General features: G+C 39.9%; 3 protein-coding genes across 4 annotated transcripts; 2 read left to right on the top strand and 1 right to left on the bottom strand.

Moving 5' to 3' along the window:
- Positions 1 to 1,191: 1,191 nt before the first annotated feature.
- Positions 1,192 to 11,228, bottom strand: tmem141 (transmembrane protein 141). The gene is made up of 6 exons (XM_085792408.1): positions 11,028 to 11,228; positions 10,727 to 10,793; positions 9,895 to 9,978; positions 9,662 to 9,772; positions 9,347 to 9,439; positions 1,192 to 1,310 (listed from the first exon to the last, which is right to left on the bottom strand). Exons 1-5 carry the CDS (start codon positions 11,079 to 11,081, stop codon positions 9,378 to 9,380), a joined length of 378 nt encoding a protein of 125 aa, XP_085648534.1. The 5' UTR covers positions 11,082 to 11,228; the 3' UTR covers positions 1,192 to 1,310; positions 9,347 to 9,377.
- LOC146977267 (uncharacterized) lies at positions 1,398 to 8,114 on the top strand. Of its 2 annotated transcripts, XM_085792406.1 has the most exons (11): positions 1,398 to 1,560; positions 3,047 to 3,135; positions 3,614 to 3,763; positions 4,040 to 4,251; positions 4,379 to 4,515; positions 4,658 to 4,751; positions 4,987 to 5,098; positions 5,554 to 5,780; positions 5,921 to 6,095; positions 6,207 to 6,337; positions 7,174 to 8,114. In XM_085792406.1, exons 2-11 carry the CDS (start codon positions 3,048 to 3,050, stop codon positions 7,489 to 7,491), a joined length of 1,644 nt encoding a protein of 547 aa, XP_085648532.1. In that variant the 5' UTR covers positions 1,398 to 1,560; position 3,047; the 3' UTR covers positions 7,492 to 8,114. The 2 variants fall into 2 exon arrangements, with proteins under 2 accessions (XP_085648532.1, XP_085648533.1); XM_085792407.1 differs by lacking the exons at positions 1,398 to 1,560; positions 3,047 to 3,135; positions 3,614 to 3,763; positions 4,040 to 4,251 and having other exon boundaries at positions 4,344 to 4,515.
- A 5,101-nt stretch (positions 11,229 to 16,329) lies between the features above and the next one.
- On the top strand, positions 16,330 to 20,318 carry LOC146977265 (UDP-glucuronosyltransferase 1A1-like). Its single transcript, XM_085793360.1, has 9 exons — positions 16,330 to 17,062; positions 17,883 to 17,946; positions 18,028 to 18,176; positions 18,610 to 18,737; positions 18,863 to 18,956; positions 19,066 to 19,191; positions 19,280 to 19,367; positions 19,460 to 19,679; positions 19,783 to 20,318. The coding sequence occupies exons 1-9, from the start codon at positions 16,547 to 16,549 to the stop codon at positions 20,051 to 20,053; spliced, it is 1,656 nt and encodes a 551-aa protein (XP_085649486.1). The 5' UTR covers positions 16,330 to 16,546; the 3' UTR covers positions 20,054 to 20,318.
- Positions 20,319 to 21,592: the final 1,274 nt, after the last annotated feature.

Here is a 21,592-nt window from a genome sequence, read left to right as displayed (position 1 = left end):
ATATGATAATTGTCTGACAAATGTTTGACTTGAAGTTTGAAGCTGGTACTAAGTCTTTAAACTGCAGCTCCTGGTCCACCCTGACAGCTGCTCCGTACTCATTCTCTTTCATGACATCTTGTCTTATTTTGCCTTAGTTGAGTCATAAACATGAACATGTGGGCATCTTTGTCTGTGGATGAAGAGGATGGTGAATCATTGTGTCATGTCTTTGTACTGTCTCTATTGGCAACATTACTAAGACAAGATATTAAATAACATTCATCTGAGATCTGACACATGCCATTTGTCCACAGTGGTGGATTTATACTCAAGCTATATGTTTAAATATAAGCCTATATGACAATAGTTTTTTAAAGTATTGCACATTTTAAATTATTATACTTTCAAAGGAAATAATAACATTGTGTTTGTATGTTTTCACTAAGTAAAATGCAGTTGAAATGATAAAAGTGTCAGTTTTACTTCAGATATCTTTAATTTTCTGAAGCTGACAATTTCATGACTGACAATATCATCATAAAAAAATGCAAATATTGAGTTTGCAACAACTTCTACATTTCTCTTCTGGTCTCTTGCTCATGCAGCAGTTACTACTAAATCAACCACTTACTCTCACGTGCATTTTTCAATGTGCATTTTCCCCGGATGCAAACATTGTACGACATCCATGTCAGATTAATCTTTACTCACGTTAAGATAATACACGGTTCATTAAAGCCTGGCTGCACTGAGGACGGGTGAATAAACATGCAGCGGCTGAAATCAGCAACAGTGAATGGTTTCACGTGGATTACACTGCTGCCCTGAGACTTTTATTTAACAGCTGATAATATTTTGTCTATTTATTTATTTCAAAGGACAAATCTGTCCAACAGGATTTGCTTTCAGTAGCCAAAGGCAAACATGATGGACAATGTGTAATTTAGACCATCAGCCTGAAGACAGTAATTGGTCGTTACTGGACTGATTGACCAACGAAGGTCCGAGGCACAGAGCTGATGTCTGGTTTTGGCAGTGCAGCGTTATTTCTCCTGTCAAACCAACATGTCCACATGATAGTGCCAGATCATAAGCTTAACATCTGATTCCTCATAATAACCCAAACTAATTCCTGACCTCTGATTCAGGAAACTCATCTGTGTTAATGCCGTTATGAAACTCCAAAAGCTCTAGAGACTCTTAAACTGAAAAAAAATGACACTTTTATTCATGTGTAGTATTGAAGATATAAATAGAGATGGTTTTAAAAAAAACAGCCTATCTGGAAATCTTCAGCAGAGGATGGTTTCTGAAAATATGTACATACACAGGAAAAATGAGAGAGTAATTTTCTCAGAGTTACCATTATTTTACTCTAAAAGAGTATTTTTTATTCATTTTGGATAGTAATTATTTCCAATGGCCACTAGAGTAGGAGGAAAAAAATAGAGTAAATCCTATTGGAGTAATTTCAAGAACACGCCCACTAATTTTTCTTAGGTTTCGTTTCTGCCGCCATTTTCTATCCCAGCAGTGGAAGGTCGAGGTGAACGGCAGTGGTGGACGGCGGTAAGCCAGGTAAGTCAGCAAAGTACTGAAATCGATTTTATTTCAGATAAAATGTCAGCAGAATTTTTGTTGGCTTACTTTAAAGGTAATTTGTGAGTAACATTGCAGCTGGCGAGTGTGTGGGTCTCACACACTGCAAATGTCGATGCTAACGTTAGTTTCAACACAAACTATAATGTTAAATGTGAATTTAAACCGAGCCTCACTCTTGTTAGCTTAATTTACCACGTGTGTGTTTTATTGAGCTTAATTTTTACTGACCATTTTATCGAAGGTTTACTCTGAATTGAGTTGTGCCTAGGTTAGCAAGTGTGTTTGATTTTTTTTTTTATGGACCAGTCTAGTATGTGTGGACTGTTTTCTCTGCTGTTCGGTTAGCAAGCATGTGTGTTTCACGAGTCATGACGTTTTACCAGACTTGTTTTTCGGTTACTAAGTGGGTTTTTGTGTGTGGACCGCAAGCACGTGTATTTTACTCTGAATTGAGGCATTTACAACACCGACTGTTTTAATTGCTCTTCGGTTAGCTAACCGACATGTGGACTGTTAGCAAGCACGTGTATTTTACTCTGAATTGAGGCATTTACACCGACCGTTTTAATTGTTCTTCTGTTACGTTAGCTACCCGACATGTGGACCGTTAGCAAAGCACGTGTGTTTTACTCTGAATTGAGGCATTTAACTTACACCGACCGTTTTAATTGCTCTTTGGTTAGCTATAGTGTTTTTTTAATGTGGGCCGTTTTCACCTGCTGTTTGGTTAGCAAGCATGTGTATTTTACTCTGAATTGAGTCAGTTAAGGAGCGTATCCTCGAAGACATGTTCGGACAGCTTTTTCAAAAACATGAATTAATTTCTGAACCGTTTGTGAAAAAGACTAGATCATTTGAATCGCGGGATCTTCCGCTTTCCGAGCATATTTGAGTGGTGCCTGTGTGACAGTGTGTGTATGTAATCACGTCAGTGTTTCCTCGTTTGGGCCCGCCACAGTCTCAAACAGGAAGAAAAAAAAAAAAGAAATTCTCACGTGTGTCTACGTGCAGTTTGAGAGGCTGACTGGCAGAGATGAGAGCTGGTGAAACGCTAGCATGGTTATTTAAAACACCATCTCTGATCTCTGCCTGCACATAGATTTCCATTACAAGTCCCATATTTTGTTTTTGTTGCCTTCTGGTCTTCCATTTATCAATACATTGTCTATTTTCCAATTATAGCTATATAACACTTTTATGTGAGCCAAAGTCATCATCTATTATTGTTGAGATAAGATAAATGTTGACAAAATGTATTTATTTGCTGTTAGTAGTTTATCTGGCTTCACATGTAGCTTCAAAACACTTAAGAGTTTTAATTAGATGCAAATGCAGAGTGGTATCAAGCCTACCTGTAGATAGGGCTTTTGTAATACTTAAGCTAATTGTAGCATTCAATGCATGAATTGTGGTGCTCTATATTATCTTAGTAACTGTCTTATTTTTTTTATTTCCCATAAAGGATGCAGGCTGTAAGAGTGAAATACCGAGACCGCCAGAAATACATTTGTTATGAAGGGCAACTGACCTTCAAATCATTTTTGGAGTGTGGTGAGTGAAACAAATTGCACAACCTACTGAGTGTCATGTTTAAATTAGTGATGCTGTCTTACATTTATTATTATTATTATTATTATTATTATTATTGTTATTATTGTCAAGGACCCTTGGAAGTATATTTATTTGATTTTGGACCCCCATCTCTAAATGTTGTTTCGTGTACCCTGCGAAAAAGAATGATTTGAGTTAGAAATGTTTGCTGTAAAAGTATATTCAAAAATTTGCAAAAATCTTCATGATTAAAAAAAAAAATTAAAGGCAGATCTACAAGCTCATAGCGCGGCACTTGTGCTATGAGCTTGCAGGTCTGCAATCTTGAATATTTATTTTTTTATTGCTAAAGTATAAAATCGTTGTTTTTAAGTGGTTCAGATCTAAAGTGACACAGATGTATGACCTTTTATAATAAAAATAAGATTAATGGCACAACAGAATGTCAATCTTGTGCAATATTGTTTTGTCTTCACAGTTTCCAAGAAATTTGAAATTCCTACCTTGGACTTAAAAGTCTATGATGATTTGAACACTGAAGTTGACGAGGATGCGTTTGCGTTTCTTGTAACGAAACCAGACCTGGGTGTGCTTGAGGTCTGTTTGCCCACGGGCTCAGATTTTGAGGGTGAGTCACTTGTTAACTTGGGAGTCTTATACAGTAATCCATGCAGTCCTGGCTAACCTTGTAATGCAACATAGTAAAGAGAGACTTATCCACGTTGCATCACATTTTGAATAAACATGCCTTTTCAGACACTTAAGAAAGGATCTGAGGAATAACTAGCTTGGTGTGTGGATCCATCCTAATCTATTGCGATCTTTTACATTATTCTTATTACAGATGATCCCTTCTTGCTAATGACATGTTATTATTATCACACCTGTTATGTCAACATGCTAGATTCAGTGAGCCCCTCTACAAGCCACTCCATTGCCAGCAGCAACAGCTCCTTTCTCAGCTCTGGTGCAGATAATGAAGGGGACTCTGATGACACCATCATTTTGCAGCCTAGTCCTGCCCAAAGAAACAGAGCCGACGTGACTCGTCTCGCTCAGGTAGTAAGCTTTGCAGATGGAGAGATCAAGATCAAGATGGTGATTCTGATAAAAAGGGTAAGGGGGGGAAATGGCCAAGTAAATTTGCAGAGCAGTATGGGGCATGGTTTACATTTTTGTCACTGTAAATGTAATGGGGCACCAAATCCCTGTGTCCCTCACCTTTTTTTCCTCTCACACTTAGAACATTGAAAACATTCTGAGGGAGAAACCTGGAGGAGAGAGGATCCTTGCAGAGTATGCTCGGAAAAAAAGCCTAACAGATTCCAGAAGACGTGACATGGTGAAGATATTGGTTGCACACATGGCGAGTGAACATGGGTATGTTATGTAATTAATATCCGACCCTAACATTTATGGTTTTATTTGGTGCAGACCAAGTGCTGAAGGCATCGGCATAGCACTACTTTTGATTGGATCTCGTGTGTGTGTGTGTGCGTGTGCGTGCGCGTGTGTGCTGTAGGACAAGTCCTTCAAGGCGTGTTAAAGAGGACTACGCAAAGGGCATCACTGCCTTGTTTCCATACCTGGCCGATCCCCAGGGCACTTTGGGCTATGTAAGTACATAAAACAAGTGTAACCTCTTTACTCATTACTTCTGGTATTGATCAAAAAACGAGCGAGATTTCAACTAAATAATAACATTTCTGTATGCTAACCCTTTCTCCTAACCTCAACAAGTTGAACACAGCAGATGTTAGACTGGTTGATCTTGATTTTAGCAATTCTCCAGACAAGGACATGTGTTAAGTTTTTTAAGGAGGAAAAATGAAACACTTTCTTGGTTTTTAGGAGCAGTATTACAATCCAGTAGATGGGAGTGGATTTCTTGCATGGAGAGTGAAAACGCTTCAAAAAGAAGCCTCAGAAGGACAAAAGAAAAGAAACCCTCAGCCACTGACAGGTACATGATTTTGAGTGTAGTTAGATTTTTTTTTATGAGAATGGGCTTTATGCACCACTCCACTACTTCCTGAACTTCAGCCAATTCCTTTATTTCCTGTCTTACATTATTGGACCAACTGATGAATTCAGGTGTGCCTGATCATTGTTGTGAGGTCAGACATACCTGGATTAATCAGTTTGTCCAATAATGTAAGACAGGAAATAAAGGAGCTGGCTTAGATTCAGGAAATAGTGGAGCTGTGCATAAAGCCCATTCACATGTTAAATTCATTTTTAATGTGCATAGTCCTTGTTTTGTTACAGTGGTGGGCATCGCAGGGGGTTTAGCAAAAAGATGAGTGGTCATCTGTGTAAGGGGTGAAAGTGGCTCAACTTTTTTGAGAAGTAAAGAAAGTATTGCATCAGTGTGTGGTTTCACTGTTACATGTCACTGTTTATTGTTCACTGTTACAGGTGGTCCAGATTCTGGTGACAGAACCCCCTTCAGTAAGGAAAACCAGCTAACCACAGAAACCCAGTGTCGTGAGGCCATTGCACTGATGAAGCATACAACTGATGAAGCAATCATCAAGGAGAAGATGAGACAGACCTTCACCCATCGCCAAGCAATGGTTCATGACCCAGTGAAGTCCTCTGAAATATTCACCACCTTTCCAAGATTTCTTGACATCACGGGACTGGTATATCACTCTTAACTGCCTTGCATTAAAATGGAGCTGAAATGAAAAATGAGTTTAAACAGACCACATCCCTGGTCATCCCTGGTGTACCTATTAACAATGTATGCCATGTTGTTTTCTGTATTCCATCTTGTCTGCAGATAGAGCAGGATTTCAGTCTGATGTTTGGTGATGACATCTCTGCAAAGTTCCTGGAGAAGTGGCCTACTCACTACAGGCAGAAAGTCCTTGAACAAAGCCGTGGCCTCACCCAGACAAGCGACCTCGAAGATCTCCTTCATAACGCTGAATCCACAACAGAAGAACTGGAAGATGGTACACTCGAATTAAAGAAATAATAATAATAATGGAAGAGGGAAATGGATTTGGAACAAAAATATAAACATTGTAGTAAAAATGTCTTTCTGAATTTGCTTGTATTTTCAGGATGGGACAGTGAGATGTCCTCCATCTTGCTCCTTATCCACCTCATGCCACCATCACCTCATGGCCGCAACAAGAGACCAGGAAAGCTCTCCGCCAGACAAGCCATTGAACACCTTGTGAAATTTATCAAGGTAATGTTACAGTTTAATTAAAGTTTAAGAAGGCTCACTGTTCTGTCTGTAATATTAAACCATAAAACTATACTCTTGTGAAATCATGTGATGACCATGCTCATCTGTAATCAGAGAGTGCCCTGTGATATTTATCTGATTTGGCTCCCCACAGATCTATCACCATCGGCCTCAGATACGCTGATACGAATATGTTTATTTCTTTTACATTTAGCAGAATAAAAGCTTAATTAAAAAAAAAAAATGGCGCTCATGGCGGTGGAGCTGACAACAGCGGAGTTTCCTCTGCTGCAGCTGAACAGCTGACATGTGGTCAAGACGTAGCTAATGACCTGCCACTATCTCACGGTGCATTTCATTATTATAAACTTCAACCTCAGAGCTGTCTGTCCTCAGACTGTCCTGACCTGTCCCTGAACATCACACAGGGACAACATGGAGCTGCCTGTGTGATTGGCTACCAAGTTTTATTCATGCTTACATCAGGCTGAGTTCAACATATCAGTTTATGCTATTGATCGATTTAAGTAGTTAAATACAGTAATCATCATTGTGTAGTGGCAGGAAAGACCATTTAATCTGTATTCTCACTGTTCTCAGGTCAAATATTTATATGTGATTAAAATGTGATTAATTTTGATTATTAATTACAAAGCCTCTAATTAATTAGATTCATTTTTTTAATCGAGTCCCGGCCTTATAAAAAATATAAGACTGGAAATGTAATGGTTCATCTTGCATTTTGTGGCAATAAGTGATTCTGGTGGTGATGATGGGGCCTTAAACTGCAACAGATTAATTTTAATAGCAAGACTAATTAAGTTTTCTTGTCACAGACTGGGACCAGTGTTGAGGGGCATCTGGACAGCATCACAGAGAGCCGTCAACCCTATCTACTGGCTGTGGGGACCAAGAGGAGCGCCGTACACAAATATTTCATTGTGATTGACAAACATGCAATCCCGTGTCAGTCACCAGATTCTCTTGCCTCTTTTGACGAGCTTTTCAAAGCTCATTTCGTCTTCGCTACCTCGTACAACAGGGATCTGGCCAATGTCTACCACTTCTTGCAAACCGCTGTTTACCAGATTGATGCTGCTACCACCAAGGTGAATCCCAGGGTCAAAGAGATGAGAGCTCGGATGCGGCACTGATTTGATGCACTGATTTGATGTTTTGTTTTATTTGCAAAGGTCCTCAGGCAAATGCCAATTCACTAATCAAGCACTTTAAGTTGATCCATGGACTTTGTTCAGGAAAGACACTTCGTCTGAAATGTGGTCAGCCTGGTTGTTCTAATTTCTTTGGTACTTTTTCTGGGTTTCGAAAGCATCTTAAAGCACATGAACCTTGTGATGATCCTGGTGAAGGCCCCTCTTCAACTGAAGATTTAGCCGAAAGTTTTGCTGATGACTTTCCATCAAACAGTGCCCCTTCTGACCCAGTCCTTCTTAATAAGAGTCTTGTAGACAGCTGTGCTGCAACAGTGGCTGAACTTAAAGTGGCAGGTGTAGGCGAAACAATCATTAACTCTTTGGTTACTTCAATGGAAGAGATTGTTGATGATATCCATAATCAAGCAAAAGAATCTGTGAAGCAGTGTCTATCTTTACAGGAACCTATCAAAAGTGAGGTTGAGTGTAAAATTGATCAGTGCTTTGAAAAAATTTAAAATCCTTTTGGTGTCTTAAATTCTGAAACTAAGAGAAGGCAGTATTTCACAGAGAAGTGGGGAAGGGTGGAACCCGTTGAATGTGTTCTTGGGACAGTGTGTATGGATGAGCATTTTTATGCATTTAAAGTTGTGTGTACTGCAGAAGGACCTCATGTTGTTGATGTCAAAGAGCTTTTGTTTTACAAAGCATTTGATATGCAGATGTCATACAGCAATGATGATTCAAGTTCATTTATTGTTCCATACTGTTTCCTGTGATAAAAGAATCGCTAAGCTGTAACTATTGCACTGGGGATTTTAATTTATTTATATTTTCTCCTCTTTTATCTAATCCACCCGATTTCAAAGAGCACATTGTGTCCAAATTGTGATGGCCCACCAATTGGGCTTAAATGTTTTGGCTGGGCTGATGGCTATTGCAATATTTTACAGCCTTATCTGCAGCTGCTGATGGCGTGGTGATAGTGTGCATACCTGTTTGCAATATTCTATTTGTTTATGGAATTATAGGGAATTTGTCACCATGAACGACTTTTTTCCCCTCATATTGATTACTCTGTCCATGGAGTCTTATTCATGGAGATTTTTGTTGCAGGTTTTGAGGGCATTTGAATTTTTCATGTATTATACAATGCTGTCATATTACAAAGGCCAAACGGTATGGACATGTATATTATGGGTGCTCATGTGTTATGCATTTAAGAAAAATACAAGTCGTGCATTGTTGAATATTCATTTCTGGTCTTTTTTATTTCAAACATTTTAATCCAGAGTTATCATTTTTAAAATCAATATTGAGTAAAATACAACTCTTTATTGAGTGAAATAGAACTCTATTCATAGTAGAATTTGACCTCTATTTTGAGGCAGTTACTACTCTGTACAGAGTAAAATACAACTCTATTAATAGTAGAAAAAGAACTCTCTTATGAGGCAGTTACTACTCTGAACAGAGTAAAATACAACTCCATTAATAGTAGAATTATATCTCTATTATGAGGCAGTTACTACTCTGTACAGAGTAAAATACAACTCTATTAACAGTAGAATTATAACTCTATTATGAGGCAGTTACTACACTGTACAGAGTAAAATACAACTCTGTATTGAGTGAAATGGTGTTGGAGTTGTTCTCACTTTATGCTAAATAGAGTAAATTTTAATCTTGTGGAGTAAAATATGAACTCTAGATGGAGTAGAAATAACTCTGAAAATTTAACTCTATGACAAGAGTAAATTTTACTCTTTTTGGACTGGGACCAAATACTATCTTTTTGGGAGTAAAATTTTACTCAAATTGAGTAAATTTTACTCTTCAAAATTTCCTGTGTACAGTAGATTTGCATGTATAATGTATAATCGTGTTCATTCCATTACATCCCCATATTTTGTTTTCTCAGGTCCCTTTGATTCTTCTGGTTTAGGCACTGAAACAAAAAGAGAGAAAGATGGATATTAAGCAAAAACGCCTGCATCTGTCTTCATTAGGGTTCATAAGAAACAGTGGTTGTAAAACATCTGTTTCGAATAAAAGATCCAGGACAAAACTATTTAGTTTATTGTGATCCAAAAAGAGAAAAAAAAATCCAGATTTCATAATGTTTTCAGTGTGAGCCATGAAGGGAAGTGAGCAAGTCTGCTGTACTCACACTCTGGTGGTGATCTGTCAGGGACTTGTCTATTTTCCAGCAGCATCCAGAGGTCTGTGCACTTCTGAGTTTCCCAGCGAGTCACTGAATAACTGCCCACTGATGACGCCACTGAGAGAGCGGAGAGGAGAGAGAGGAGAGGAGAGGGGAGCTTACAGAGTCTGCACAGAAAGCTCCCATGTCTCATTTCTATCTTGTTAGCATCCATCCAAAGCCGGAGCTTCACCCCTCACCTATTGAAATGAGCAGGCTCCACTGAGGAGGATAAGGACGCCTCTTCTGCAAAGCCATCTGAAGGGCATACAGGCCGGCAGCACCTACAAACAACACATTTATCATTTCATTTTATCAAATTTTTTCACCCAACAACAGCCAGATTAATATATTACCCACTGCACTTTGGAGTCAGGCTGCAGGCTGAAAGTAAAACTTTGACATGACATTAAACGACATCAGTGTGCATTCCTTTAATATCTTACAAGAGCTCCAGATTTGTATATATTCATCATGTGGATCCAACATCTCCATTTCCTTTATCAACATCTGTTTGGCTACAGATAAAACAATAGCTAAAATCATAAATCAGATGAACAAAAAGTACTCATGGATTATTTATTATACACAGACTAAAATAATGCATATCAGGTTTTTAATGACTACAGCCCTGAAAATTGTGATCATCATCACTGTGTTGAGTTCAGTGTTCATCATAATGTATTATGAAAACACAGTGAATACCAGAAGAGCACAGCTCCCTCCTGTGGTTAACATTTGTCAGAATAATTTTTCTTTCTGTATTTTTTCTTCATTTTCTTTTTTCATGTCAGAAAAATGTACTCTGTCTGATCACATTCACACATCACACAGTCAGATCAGAGGCTGGTTTGATTAGAAACAATGAGAGAAAGATGGTATAATGCATAAATAATCCAATACAATGTGTTATTCTTACAAGTCTGATACTTCTGATATCATTGATAGAATAATAAATGACAACAGACTGCAGTTCATAGTGAGGTCGATAATAATCTTTAATTGGGACAATAACTGAGCATGATCACTCACCAAGTATAAAAGTCCCAGTTCCCTTCATGAAGGCGTGAGACTGACAGGCTGCATAACTCTGTAAACCCTGAAACACACATTTAAAAAGAGGTTTTACTACATCACAGTCTCTGATCCTCAGATAGGCTACTGCACATTGCCATACTGTCAGTGTCAGTGTCAGCGTGTGTGTGTGTGTGTGTGTGTGTGTGTGTGTGTGTGTGTGTGTGTGTGTGTGTGTGTGTGTGTGTGTGTGTGTGTGTGTGTGTGTGTATCAGCTGGTCTGACTGTCAGTGTCCTCCAGAGATCATCAGAAACCCACCGGGTGTTTCGCTGCCAGTGAATCGTCCACTCTGGTCAGACCGAGGTTCACCATGTTGTCGTCCCGCTGCTGGAGGTTCAGTCAATCAAGCATCAACCGTGAATCATGCTGCTGAGGAGAGAAGAGGGTGACCATTGAGTGTCAAGCGGTCTTATAATACATCCATGAGCGTAACCAGTGTTGTTATAAAACTTCCTCTCAAAAACCAAAAACTTAAAGAAAGAGAGCAGAACAGCTGCTTCAATAAAAAATACTACCGCCCTCTGACGGAGAGGAGGAGAAAGTGCAACTCACTAGAGATGGGATTCATGGCTCTTTGAGGGGAGCCGGATCTTGGTGAGCCGTTCCTTTCAAAGAGCCGTTCAAAAAACTGGCTCATTTGACTGATTTAAAAAAAATATTTATTAAGTTTTAAGAAGCCAGCCTGGTGGTAACTCATTTTATCTTGGAAATAATGGGGTGAGATTTGGAACAAAATAATACAAAATTAGATATCCCACTAATATCTGAGTTTGCATGCCACTTACGTAGACAATGGAGCAGCTTCAATTGACTGTTATGAACACACAGAGACGTAAAAAAAGAAAAAGAAAAAAAGAACGGTTCCCAGCTGTGACTCGGTTCCCATCGTTCATGTTAACGAGCCGTTCAATAGAATCGGTTCGTTCGTGAACGTCACAACACTACAACTCACCGCTGGGGGGGGGAACGACCACTTAGACAATGAACAAAACATATAGGACATATAATCAAAAAATAGCAAAGGCCCATTCACAAGGACAAATACAACATATAACCTATACCACCTCCTACAGACACACCACATTGTACAAAAGTGCACAGATAATGATCTCCATGACATATATTAAACACATTCTCTTTCATACAACCTCTATATGGTTTAAAAATACACAAGAAAAAAACACCTATAGCCTATAGGCCTATGCACAAACTTTAGTGAATAATTTGCTCAAATCTGCCTTAAGCCTCAATTTGTTTGTGAAAAATCATAAACACACAACAGCACAATAAAATAAAATACCACTGAAAAGGATACAGCAATCCAGTGGCTAAGACCAAAATTAAAGGTGGAGAAACTATGATTTTCTTGTGTAACCTGGCCATGACAGTAAATGATCTTCTTCTTGATGCTGAGGATACCGTTTCTGTAATTAATGAGTGCCTTGTGACTTCTAAAATGAAGCTATACCACGTATATACAGTATAGTCTGAAAAAAATTGCTGGCCTAAGATCCAAAAACACAAAAATGTGCATCATGAATATGTATTTCTGTTTCGTTATCTCAGTTTCATCCTGCTTATCAGTTTTACCTTCAACATCGTTGTCCTTTCTTGTCTTCTTTTTTATTTTCAGAGGTTCAGGTGGACATAAACTAAACCAGGAATTCAGTTCAGATGAAGATAAAGAATGACATGTTTGAAACTTGTATATTTGGGCGGGTATTATCTGTATCTGTTTATTACAAGGCAGCCAGGGTGGAGCAAGGACGTTTGCTTTTTATTACCATACTTGTAAATGAATGTTGAGACACAACTTTCACATTTAGCAGCTCAGAGTGCAAGGCCACAGATCAACACAGAGAGAAAAACTGGAGCTTAAATAAAGACATCATTTGTCCTGTCTGAGACCTCAGACCTGCTACAGCAGCACACCCCGCTGACCTCTGCCCCCCCTCTATTGACCTTTGACCCCACTGTGGCCTTTAAAGAGGCAGATGGCTCAGCTGAAGACGGGAGAAGACGTGCAAGAAGAACTGGAGAGACTCCGACTTCCCGCTGAGACACAAGTAACAACAGAGAGACTCGAGTTACCAAACAGCTGGAGCAGAGCAGCTGAACATCTGTTACTTGTCACAAACAAGATAAAAGAGAAGTGATGGACAGACTTTAGAGATAAAAAGTGAGTGAAATAGAGATCAAAAGGAATTTAAAAAAGAAAAGGAAAGTATAGAAAAACAAATTAGCTAGCTACAAGTGTTAATTAGTGGTTAACGTTGTCGTAGCACTGCGAGGTGAGCAGGGAGGTCCCATGTAAAACAGCAACATCTGGCACCAGGCAGCACGGTGATGAGGGGAGCTGGTCATCGATATCAACACCAGTCCAGTAGCCGACTGGGTGGCGGTGCTGCAGTTTTTAATGGCAGCTATGGCATCAACGTCTCTGTGGACAACAACATGCAAGTCACCGTGAATCAGAGGGAGGCAGCACTGGAGGAAATGAACAGACTGAGCGGCCTGTTAAGTGGGAGATCAAATATCAAGTTTCCTACAGCAGTGTCACCATGATGATGATGATGATGATGGCCACGCCAGCAGCCAAGTCACTTCAGCTCAACTTCACAAAAATGTCACCTCTGGCTCCGATACTACACAATATTTAATGTAATGACCTGGTTACTGGTTTTACAACAAACGGCTGATTTCTCGGCATGAAACCTGATGTTTTAAACAGGTAGAGGACATATTTTTTTCTCACGATCCAGTACTGGAAATAGTGCTGCTAGCTATATTTTAATCAATTTTGGGCTTATATTTTCAGGTAGTAAGTATTATGCATCATATGACTCAAGAAAATCTGCCATTGTATGTGCTACTGTGTAAAGTCTCATTTAAACCTTACTTTTGGCTGAGCATGCCATATTTCACAAACAAACAAAAATCGCCCATCAAAAAAAAATGTGTTATGTTGAATATCTCCCTAGTCAACCAGAATTTTCTTTTTTTTTTCATTTGAAAAGTTGTACAAAGGTTTTGTCAACATTTATCTTATATCAACAATAATGAAATGTCAGATCAAAGGCGGTTGGCATGTGAAATGGAACTCAACCTGCCTGATTTAACACAGATTAAAACGTGATGCAAAATAACAAGTTAACATCTCTCTCAGCCAACCACAAACAGCATCAGAGAGTGAATATATATTCGGCATTGCTCATCTCCGGAAAAAAAGAGAGAGAGAGAGAGACGCTCTGCGATGCGTCCTTTATGCACAGCTGCTTCTGGTTTCATCCCCATTACTATATTTTTATGTTGATGTGATCTGTGCACAGGGGTTACAGGGGTTTAAAGGAGCATTATCGCAAATACAGCAGTAATGGCATAAAATAAGCTGAAATATGCAAAAGATAGGTCGGGGGGAGCCATAAATAAATTTACAAAGAAAATAGCAAACAGTGTAGTGGGGTGTCCGTGGGGCAAATGCAGAATTTGTCTTTGTTATGATCCAAGCCGGCCCGGCGCTTGCTGCGTTTAATTGCACTCGGAACGCGGAAAACCAAACTCCGAATCGGAAAAATGCAATAGTAAATTGTAATGTAGCAGTAATACGCAAACGACGGGAGGTCCCCTCCGGTGTTAATCCTCGGTGTCTGATCCACTGTGTCTGACCTGTGACGTCTCAGTCATCAGGCTGTCAATCATATTCCGTGCTGGAAGGTGATTGGTCAGTTATACCAACCTTTAAGGACTAATATCTAAATAATTATAGATTTTTTTTCAGAAGGACCACCAGGTCATATTTAAAGCAGAAGTAAGTGGTCCGGTCGTTTTCGCTAATGCTGCATTCCAGGCAGGCTTTTGAAATCGTAAATTACAGCTTCAAGTCACAACTTACGACTTTGTAGCGTTCCAGGCAACCCACTCGTGTTTTTCCGACCTGTTTTACCGGTGAAAGTCACTATAACGGCCACTCGTAACTTCCGACCGGTGAACTTGTACCAGATCGAACTGGTACGACTGCACGGTCGGAAAAATACGAGTTTCCTTGAACGCACCATAACAGTCCTCGTCCCTACGTCGCCACATTCACGGCGTCCCTTGGCTGCACACACAGCCCTGCATGCCGTTCTCTCTCCTCATTGGATAAAAACTGTAGGATACGATAAATGTTTTCTCCTCGGCTCAGAGCAGAGCAGAGGGACTGACAGACCCGTGTTTCAGTCCAAACACTCTATGTAAGTGATTGCTGTCGGAAGATATAACTATTTAAGACTTATATTAACACAAATATATCACTTACTTCTGCTTTAAGGATGATGAACTTTAGCTGTTTAGACCGTTATCAGTTGAGAAAAAAAATTATTGAGCGAGTATTTCATGATTGAAAATGAATGGGATTGGATTGGAACCAGGGCTTTCTGCAGCCACCCCCTACAGGATGCGGCTGGGATTGCACGTAAAGTCACTTCCGCGTTGGCTTCACTTTTCAGACCGGAAGTCTACGTCCATTTTTTTTTTACAGTCTATGGTCCACACACAAAAACCTGATGGCATTGCTACATCACAGACAGTCTGTGATGTAACAAAAGTTTGCGAGATCTCAAGAAACTTTTGCGGGATCTCGAGAAACTTCATCCTTTTTTTTTTAACCCATCAATTTTTTTTCCCATGTCCCCTAGGGGGCTCCATAGTTAATCACCACATGCTTTACACACAGAGATGTCACTTTTAATTTGGATGGATTTTTTTCAGTCTCAAAACACACTTAGTTTCCTCCACTGAACTTTTCACCAATTTCCTCCGTGTGTGTGTGTGTGTGTGTGTGTTGGCATACCTTTGTCATTTTGGGCTTTCTTTTGGCTTTGGGCCCTTTGGTTCAAATGTGGTATGATTATGGTTAGGCTTAATAGACAAGATCTGTGCCAGCAATATATGGCTGAGTTATGGCATATATCTGGTTAACCAAGACATTGAGCAAAGAGCGGGATAAAATAGAAGGGTGGTATGGCACGTTTATGGCAAGTCAAAAGATGAGGCAAAAGGCGGTTGATGGTTTGTTTTGGCATGTGTTTGTGTGATGCCCACTGATGTGTGCCCACATTTGTGGAAAATTTATTTTGTTTTCACAAAACTTGCCTTTGAGAACTTCTCCAGTTTGACCAGTAGGTGGCAGTATAATGCCAGGTGATCATCCCAGGGGGCAGGCATTTCCGGATTTTCCACCTGAGTTTTCAGTCTTTATGAGGACTCAACAGAAGTGGCTGTGTCCTGCTAACTCTGTTTCTTTTTGCTCAGGTTAGTCTGGTTTTCTAACATATGATAACTATTTTTGTTAGACTCATGAACAAACTGTTGTTTTGACTACTGTTTTGACTAGGTGATGTTTAGAGAGAGAGAACTTCATAGATATACACTGACAGTCAGTATATGAGATAGCTTAATGTAGAATTGGTAGCTAGCCTACTAATCTTTGCACAGACAGTAGATAGCTTAGATCAAACAGTAACTAAACTACAAACAGTCCCATATCTGTGGCTTACAGCTGCTGAGAGCCATGATAGTCAGTCTTGTTAAAGTCAGGACTTTGAACACACACACACACACACACACACACACACACAACGCTGCTAATTCACAGAGGAATTTCAACAAGCCAGAGGGAGCGGCCCAAGTTTACATTCACAACACAGAGTAGGTGTTATTTTCCTTGATCCATTTTTATCCCTACTTTTTCGCTGTGTTGGGTTCAGTGAGGCGTCGACATCGAGGAAAGTAGAACAATGTGGAAAGCAGCAGTGTTTGTGTTTCTGCTGCTGAATGTGGACATGGCGGTGAATGGTGTTGAGCCACGGCAGTCTGCCACAGAAAAGTCCAGACCAGAGGAGAAGACACAGACAGAGGAGGCTGGAGTCACCAGTCCTGCAAATGACAACACTTCTTCTTCTTTCTTGGGTAACTTGCTGGTGGTACCCATGGATGGGAGTCATTGGATGAGTCTTAAGGCCATTGCTCAAGAAATGGGTCGCCGTGGACACCGGGTCACCGTGGTGATTCCAGAGGTCAACATGCGGATGGGTCCTGGGAAATACTACGACATTGTGACCTTTCCTGTACCTTATGACAAGGCTCATATCGACTCTATGATGTCCACACACAAAGACATCATTAATGACAAGTCATTCATGGTGAGGATTCAGAAACGATTCTCACAGATTCTGACATTTTCAGAGTTTATCCACACCACCATAGAGAGTTTGCTCTTCAACGACAGTCTCATCTCACATCTGGCAAAGCAGGTGAGTGGGAACACAGAAACTGAACACAACATGATAATGGGCTACAACAACCTTGTACTTTGTTCTTGAGTTGCTATGCTTACCATAATGCTCTTTGTGTGTTTCTCTTTGTAGCCTAACTTTGTCATGATTCAGAGAACAGTTTTTTTTTTTAAACATCAATCTGTTTTTACAACCATCATGAATGATTGTATCTTGTATCGAAATCTAGGGACATAATCTATTTTTGTTTCGTACACAATAAGTAAGAGATGGAAGGAAGCCTCAGAGTCTGTTTATAAAAAGTATGAGCAAATCATGTACTGGTGCAGCAGCGCAACCAGTGGAAAAGTCAGTTTAGGGCCCAGATGAAACCTGTAATGTTGAAGAGATGGAAAATAACAAAGGTTTTTTTTCATCGATTGATCAAATTAATCGATTAATTGCTTAGGCTATTTAAAAAGTTGTTAGTTGCAGCCCTAGTTTGCACCATATTGTGCCGCACTTGTCTGTCAGATACATAGTATAAAGTTCAGTAGTTATGCATTTTTTGTAGAGAGCCATAGGAAGCAGCAACAATTGAAAGATCTCAAATGCACATCAGTAGCCTGCATTTCAACGTAGGCTGCTGATGTAAATGTACTTGTTACTCTTAACTGATGACTTCTGATGAAAAAATGAGCATGACAGAGACAGATAGTGTGAGCTGATGTACCTCCCTTCTTCTGTATGAGATGAGTAGCCTATATGAAGGGGAAGAAACACTGAAGGTTATTTATTACCACTAAGAAAATGAGACCCCTTTATTTTCCCCTAACTCATTCTCTCTTTCACTCTGCAGGGCTTTGATGCCATATTGACAGACCCCATGATTCCCACAGGTTCAATAATAGCTCGGAAATTAGGTGAGTTCTCTAACACCACAATTATCTTCATGCTTGTGCATCTGTACGTTGCCTCTCACCTCTCTGCTAAATCACCTCCAGGTATCCCCACTGTCAATTTGCTGAGAGGTATTCCATTTTCCTTGGACTTCAGATCTGCAGGCTGCCCCTCCCCTCCCTCTTATGTGCCTCGCTATTTCATTGGATACACAGATAAAATGAGCTTCAAGCAGAGAGTTGTCAACACTTTGGTGAGCATTTATAGGTAGACAATACAGGCAGATGCATATGGAGGATGGATGTGTTATTGTATCAACCAATGTGCACATTATTCGCTTCACCACAATTCTGAGTTGGTCAAACTAATCCCTCCTATTTTTCCCACTCTGGAGAAGTTATCGGGTATTCCTGAGATATTGGGCACTAACTTAACATAACGCTATAAAACTGACCTCAGCCATTCAGTTTAGCCAACATATCAGAGGCCCTTGGTGGCAGTGTCCCTAATTGACTGCACATCCAGTTATGTAGTTCATAATGACACAGTTAAACCTGACCTGTAAACCTGTACTGAATGTTTTGAAGGCATCACTGTAAGCATGGTTAAAATTTCAAACATAAAACTAAAATCAGGTATTAATGTTTGCTGTTCGTTAAACATCCTGTGATACCTCTGACCCACAGGTAGCGTTACTAGAGCTGCCACTATCCACACTGTTGTACTGGCGCTTTGATCAGATGGCCTATCAGTTCCTGGGAGAGGATGTGGGCGTAGCTGAGTTGCTGTCAGACTCTGCTATCTGGCTGCTGAGGTAACATGTACAAAGGTTGATATTTGGGAGAAGAGCACACAACTGACACTTTTTCATGATATACCATTATTAAAAAGTCTCTTTTCTCATATTTAAATACATCTTGTGATACTGTGTTTCAATAGAACTGACTTGGTACTAGAATATCCACGCCCTCTGATGCCAAACATGGTTCTTGTTGGTGGCATGAACTGCAATGTGAGAAATCCTCTGCCTGAGGTAACAGCTCCGAGTGTTTCTGACCTGAAAACCCATCAACATTTTAGTTTTATTTCACCTCTCCATCACTTTAGCATCGCCCTCTACATCAGGTTTGTGTTTTTTTCAGGATTTGGAGTCCTGGGTGTCAGGAGAGCATGGGTTTGTGGTCTTCACTCTGGGCTCGATGGTGTCAGATATGCCAGAGGAGACAACGGCCATCTTCCTAGAGGCTTTCAGACAGATTCCGCAGAAGGTAAAGGAACATATACGGTATAAACATAAATATTAATACTGGTCATAAAACACAACAAAGTGTCCTCTAAATGACCTTCTTTTGAAAGGTGATATGGAGATACACTGGGCAGGCTCCTGACAATGTTCCAGATAATGTGAAGATGATGGCGTGGGTGCCTCAGAACGACCTGCTAGGTCTGTGTGTCTACGTCATGTATCATGTCACAGTCAGTCACATTTAGCAGGAACTGACAACCTAACTAACTTTGTGCATGCTTGTTTGTTAGCGCATTCTGGAGCTCGGGCTTTCATCACTCATGCTGGCTCACACGGTCTCTATGAGGGACTGTGTCACGCTGTTCCCATGGTGATGGTGCCACTGGGGGGGGATCAGTTCGACAATGCAGAGAGGTTGGTGAATAAAGGAGCAGGAGTGTCGTTGGACATTTTTTCCATCACAACAGAAAGTCTCCTTCAGGGACTGAATGAGGTCCTACATGACATCAGGTGAGGAGTCAAAGGGTCATTCCCAACGTGGTTGTCAGCTTGAGATCTTCTTTCATATGTCAGTGTTGTATTCATGAACTCACCTGGTCGTTTGTGTTTCCAGGTATAAAGAGAATGTGCAGAAGCTGTCGACTCTCCATAGAGACCGGCCAGTTGAGCCACTCGACCTGTCAGTGTACTGGACAGAATATGTGATGCGCCACAAAGGAGCAAAGCATCTTAAATCTGCTGGTGTTGACCTCAACTGGATCCAATATTCGTGTCTGGATGTAATAGCGCTGCTGGCTACGGTGCTTCTGGTTGTTTTCATTCTGACAGTGAAATGCATGAAGCTATGTTTGTGGAAACTGATCAAGAAGAGAAAACAGGACTAGCCTAGCATGGTGCTACATCTGCACCAGTGCACCCTCACAACAATGAGTTTTAAATGTTCCTTCATCATCTATGTTAAGAGTTTGTTAATAAAAATGTTCATTAGAATAGAAAAAAAAACTCAACACCTACAAATAGATAAAGTGATGATTTAGGGACGGTGTAAAAAGAATAAGCGATGCCATCTAGAGATCAAAATGTCATTAATGAACAGAAAATAGAACACAATATTATCATACTCCATGATGGTCTTAAGGGACAATGATGTTCTGTGTGAACTCCGGTGCCTTTCCCCCAGTCTTCCACTGAGTCAGAGTTCATTAACATTTTTTTTTTTTATCATCGTTCAGTCAAAGAGAAAATACAGCTTTTGGAGTTACCTGCATTCATCTTGATTGTATTGGTCTGTATTGAATGTATTCAAACACTCACAGTGTAAGTTGGACAAAATGTATAAACCTGGTGCTAATAACATCAATATAAAAGAAGTCAGGAGATCCCAACCCTGCCAATGAGTCTTTGAGTGTCTTGTTGTTCACAAGAAGTAAGTGCTGATGTAAAACATAAATCTTACAGTAAAATCCTAATGAGTTTAAATATTTATTAGTCGACCCCAGACCAACTATAAAGGAAGCTAGCTTTGAGCTAAACCTGGCACACTTACATGACGCCACGGCGCTAAATTGTTCATTAATGTGCATTGTCCTCGGCAAATAAACAATAAATTAAACTAGAAAATTTCCTCTCGGGAAATTTTGAATGGGCCACGGGGCTACTGCCGATTTTGCCATCTCTGTCAACATGGGAATCAAACCCACGATCTTAAGGTCAAGACAGAGCTGATCAGACAGACACATGATCATCTTTCTATAAGCACTGATATGGAGGAGCTGTAATCACATTAGGTTAACTGTGTGTGTGTGTGTGTGTGTGTGTGTGTTTATCTTGTGTAATAGGGCCAGGACTCAATTAAAACAATTAATCTAATTAATTAGAGGCTTTGTAATTAGTTAATCGCAATTAATTGCATTTTAATCGCATATAAATATTTGACCTGAGAACAGTGAGAAGCATTTTTTTCACATGGATTTTAGTATACCATTGAATGACTGAATAACAAAACATTGTTTTTTTTTTCAAGGTGGTACTTAACCAAGACCAACATGCAAATTATGGATTAATTAATTAATCGATATTTGATACAGATTTAAATGGTCTTTCCTGCCAATACACTATGATGATTACTGTAGTATTTAACTAGGCTACATAAATCACAGTAGCATAAACTGATTTGTTGAACGGACCAGGTGATGGGCTGACTGGTCCTGTCTAACTTCTGTGTACTGGGTGCCATTGTGCAGGGTGTTAAGGCAGCCTTCCTCCACTGCAGTCCCTATGGTCCTGGACCCTCTGGCTGGTGGGGTGGGCTGCTTTCAGCTGGGGGGGAATCTATCAGCTGCTCCCACGAGAGGCATTTGACGCATTTGACACCAACAAGGTTTAACTTTAAAACCAGATTAAATCATGGTTTAAGTTTAAAT

Source organism: Trachurus japonicus, chromosome 12 (assembly GCF_045865225.1).
Source record: "Trachurus japonicus isolate A0001 chromosome 12, Traja_1.0".
Classification (NCBI taxonomy): Eukaryota; Metazoa; Chordata; class Actinopteri; order Carangiformes; family Carangidae; genus Trachurus; species Trachurus japonicus.
This window is presented reverse-complemented; position numbering and strand designations above follow the sequence as displayed.

Coding starts and splice junctions, on each gene's coding strand:
- LOC146977267 (XM_085792406.1), top strand. CDS start 3,048: ATGCAGGCTGTAAGAGTGAAATACCGAGACCGCCAGAAATACATTTGT. Junction 3,764..4,039: donor CACGGGCTCAGATTTTGAGG/GTGAGTCACTTG, acceptor TCAACATGCTAG/ATTCAGTGAGCCCCTCTACA. Junction 4,752..4,986: donor CCCAGGGCACTTTGGGCTAT/GTAAGTACATAA, acceptor CTTGGTTTTTAG/GAGCAGTATTACAATCCAGT.
- tmem141 (XM_085792408.1), bottom strand. CDS start 11,081: ATGGTGAACCTCGGTCTGACCAGAGTGGACGATTCACTGGCAGCGAAA. Junction 9,979..10,726: donor AACTGGGACTTTTATACTTG/GTGAGTGATCAT, acceptor TGTTGTTTGTAG/GTGCTGCCGGCCTGTATGCC. Junction 9,440..9,661: donor TGACAGATCACCACCAGAGT/GTGAGTACAGCA, acceptor TTTTTGTTTCAG/TGCCTAAACCAGAAGAATCA.
- LOC146977265 (XM_085793360.1), top strand. CDS start 16,547: ATGTGGAAAGCAGCAGTGTTTGTGTTTCTGCTGCTGAATGTGGACATG. Junction 17,947..18,027: donor AATAATAGCTCGGAAATTAG/GTGAGTTCTCTA, acceptor AATCACCTCCAG/GTATCCCCACTGTCAATTTG. Junction 18,957..19,065: donor TGAGAAATCCTCTGCCTGAG/GTAACAGCTCCG, acceptor TGTTTTTTTCAG/GATTTGGAGTCCTGGGTGTC.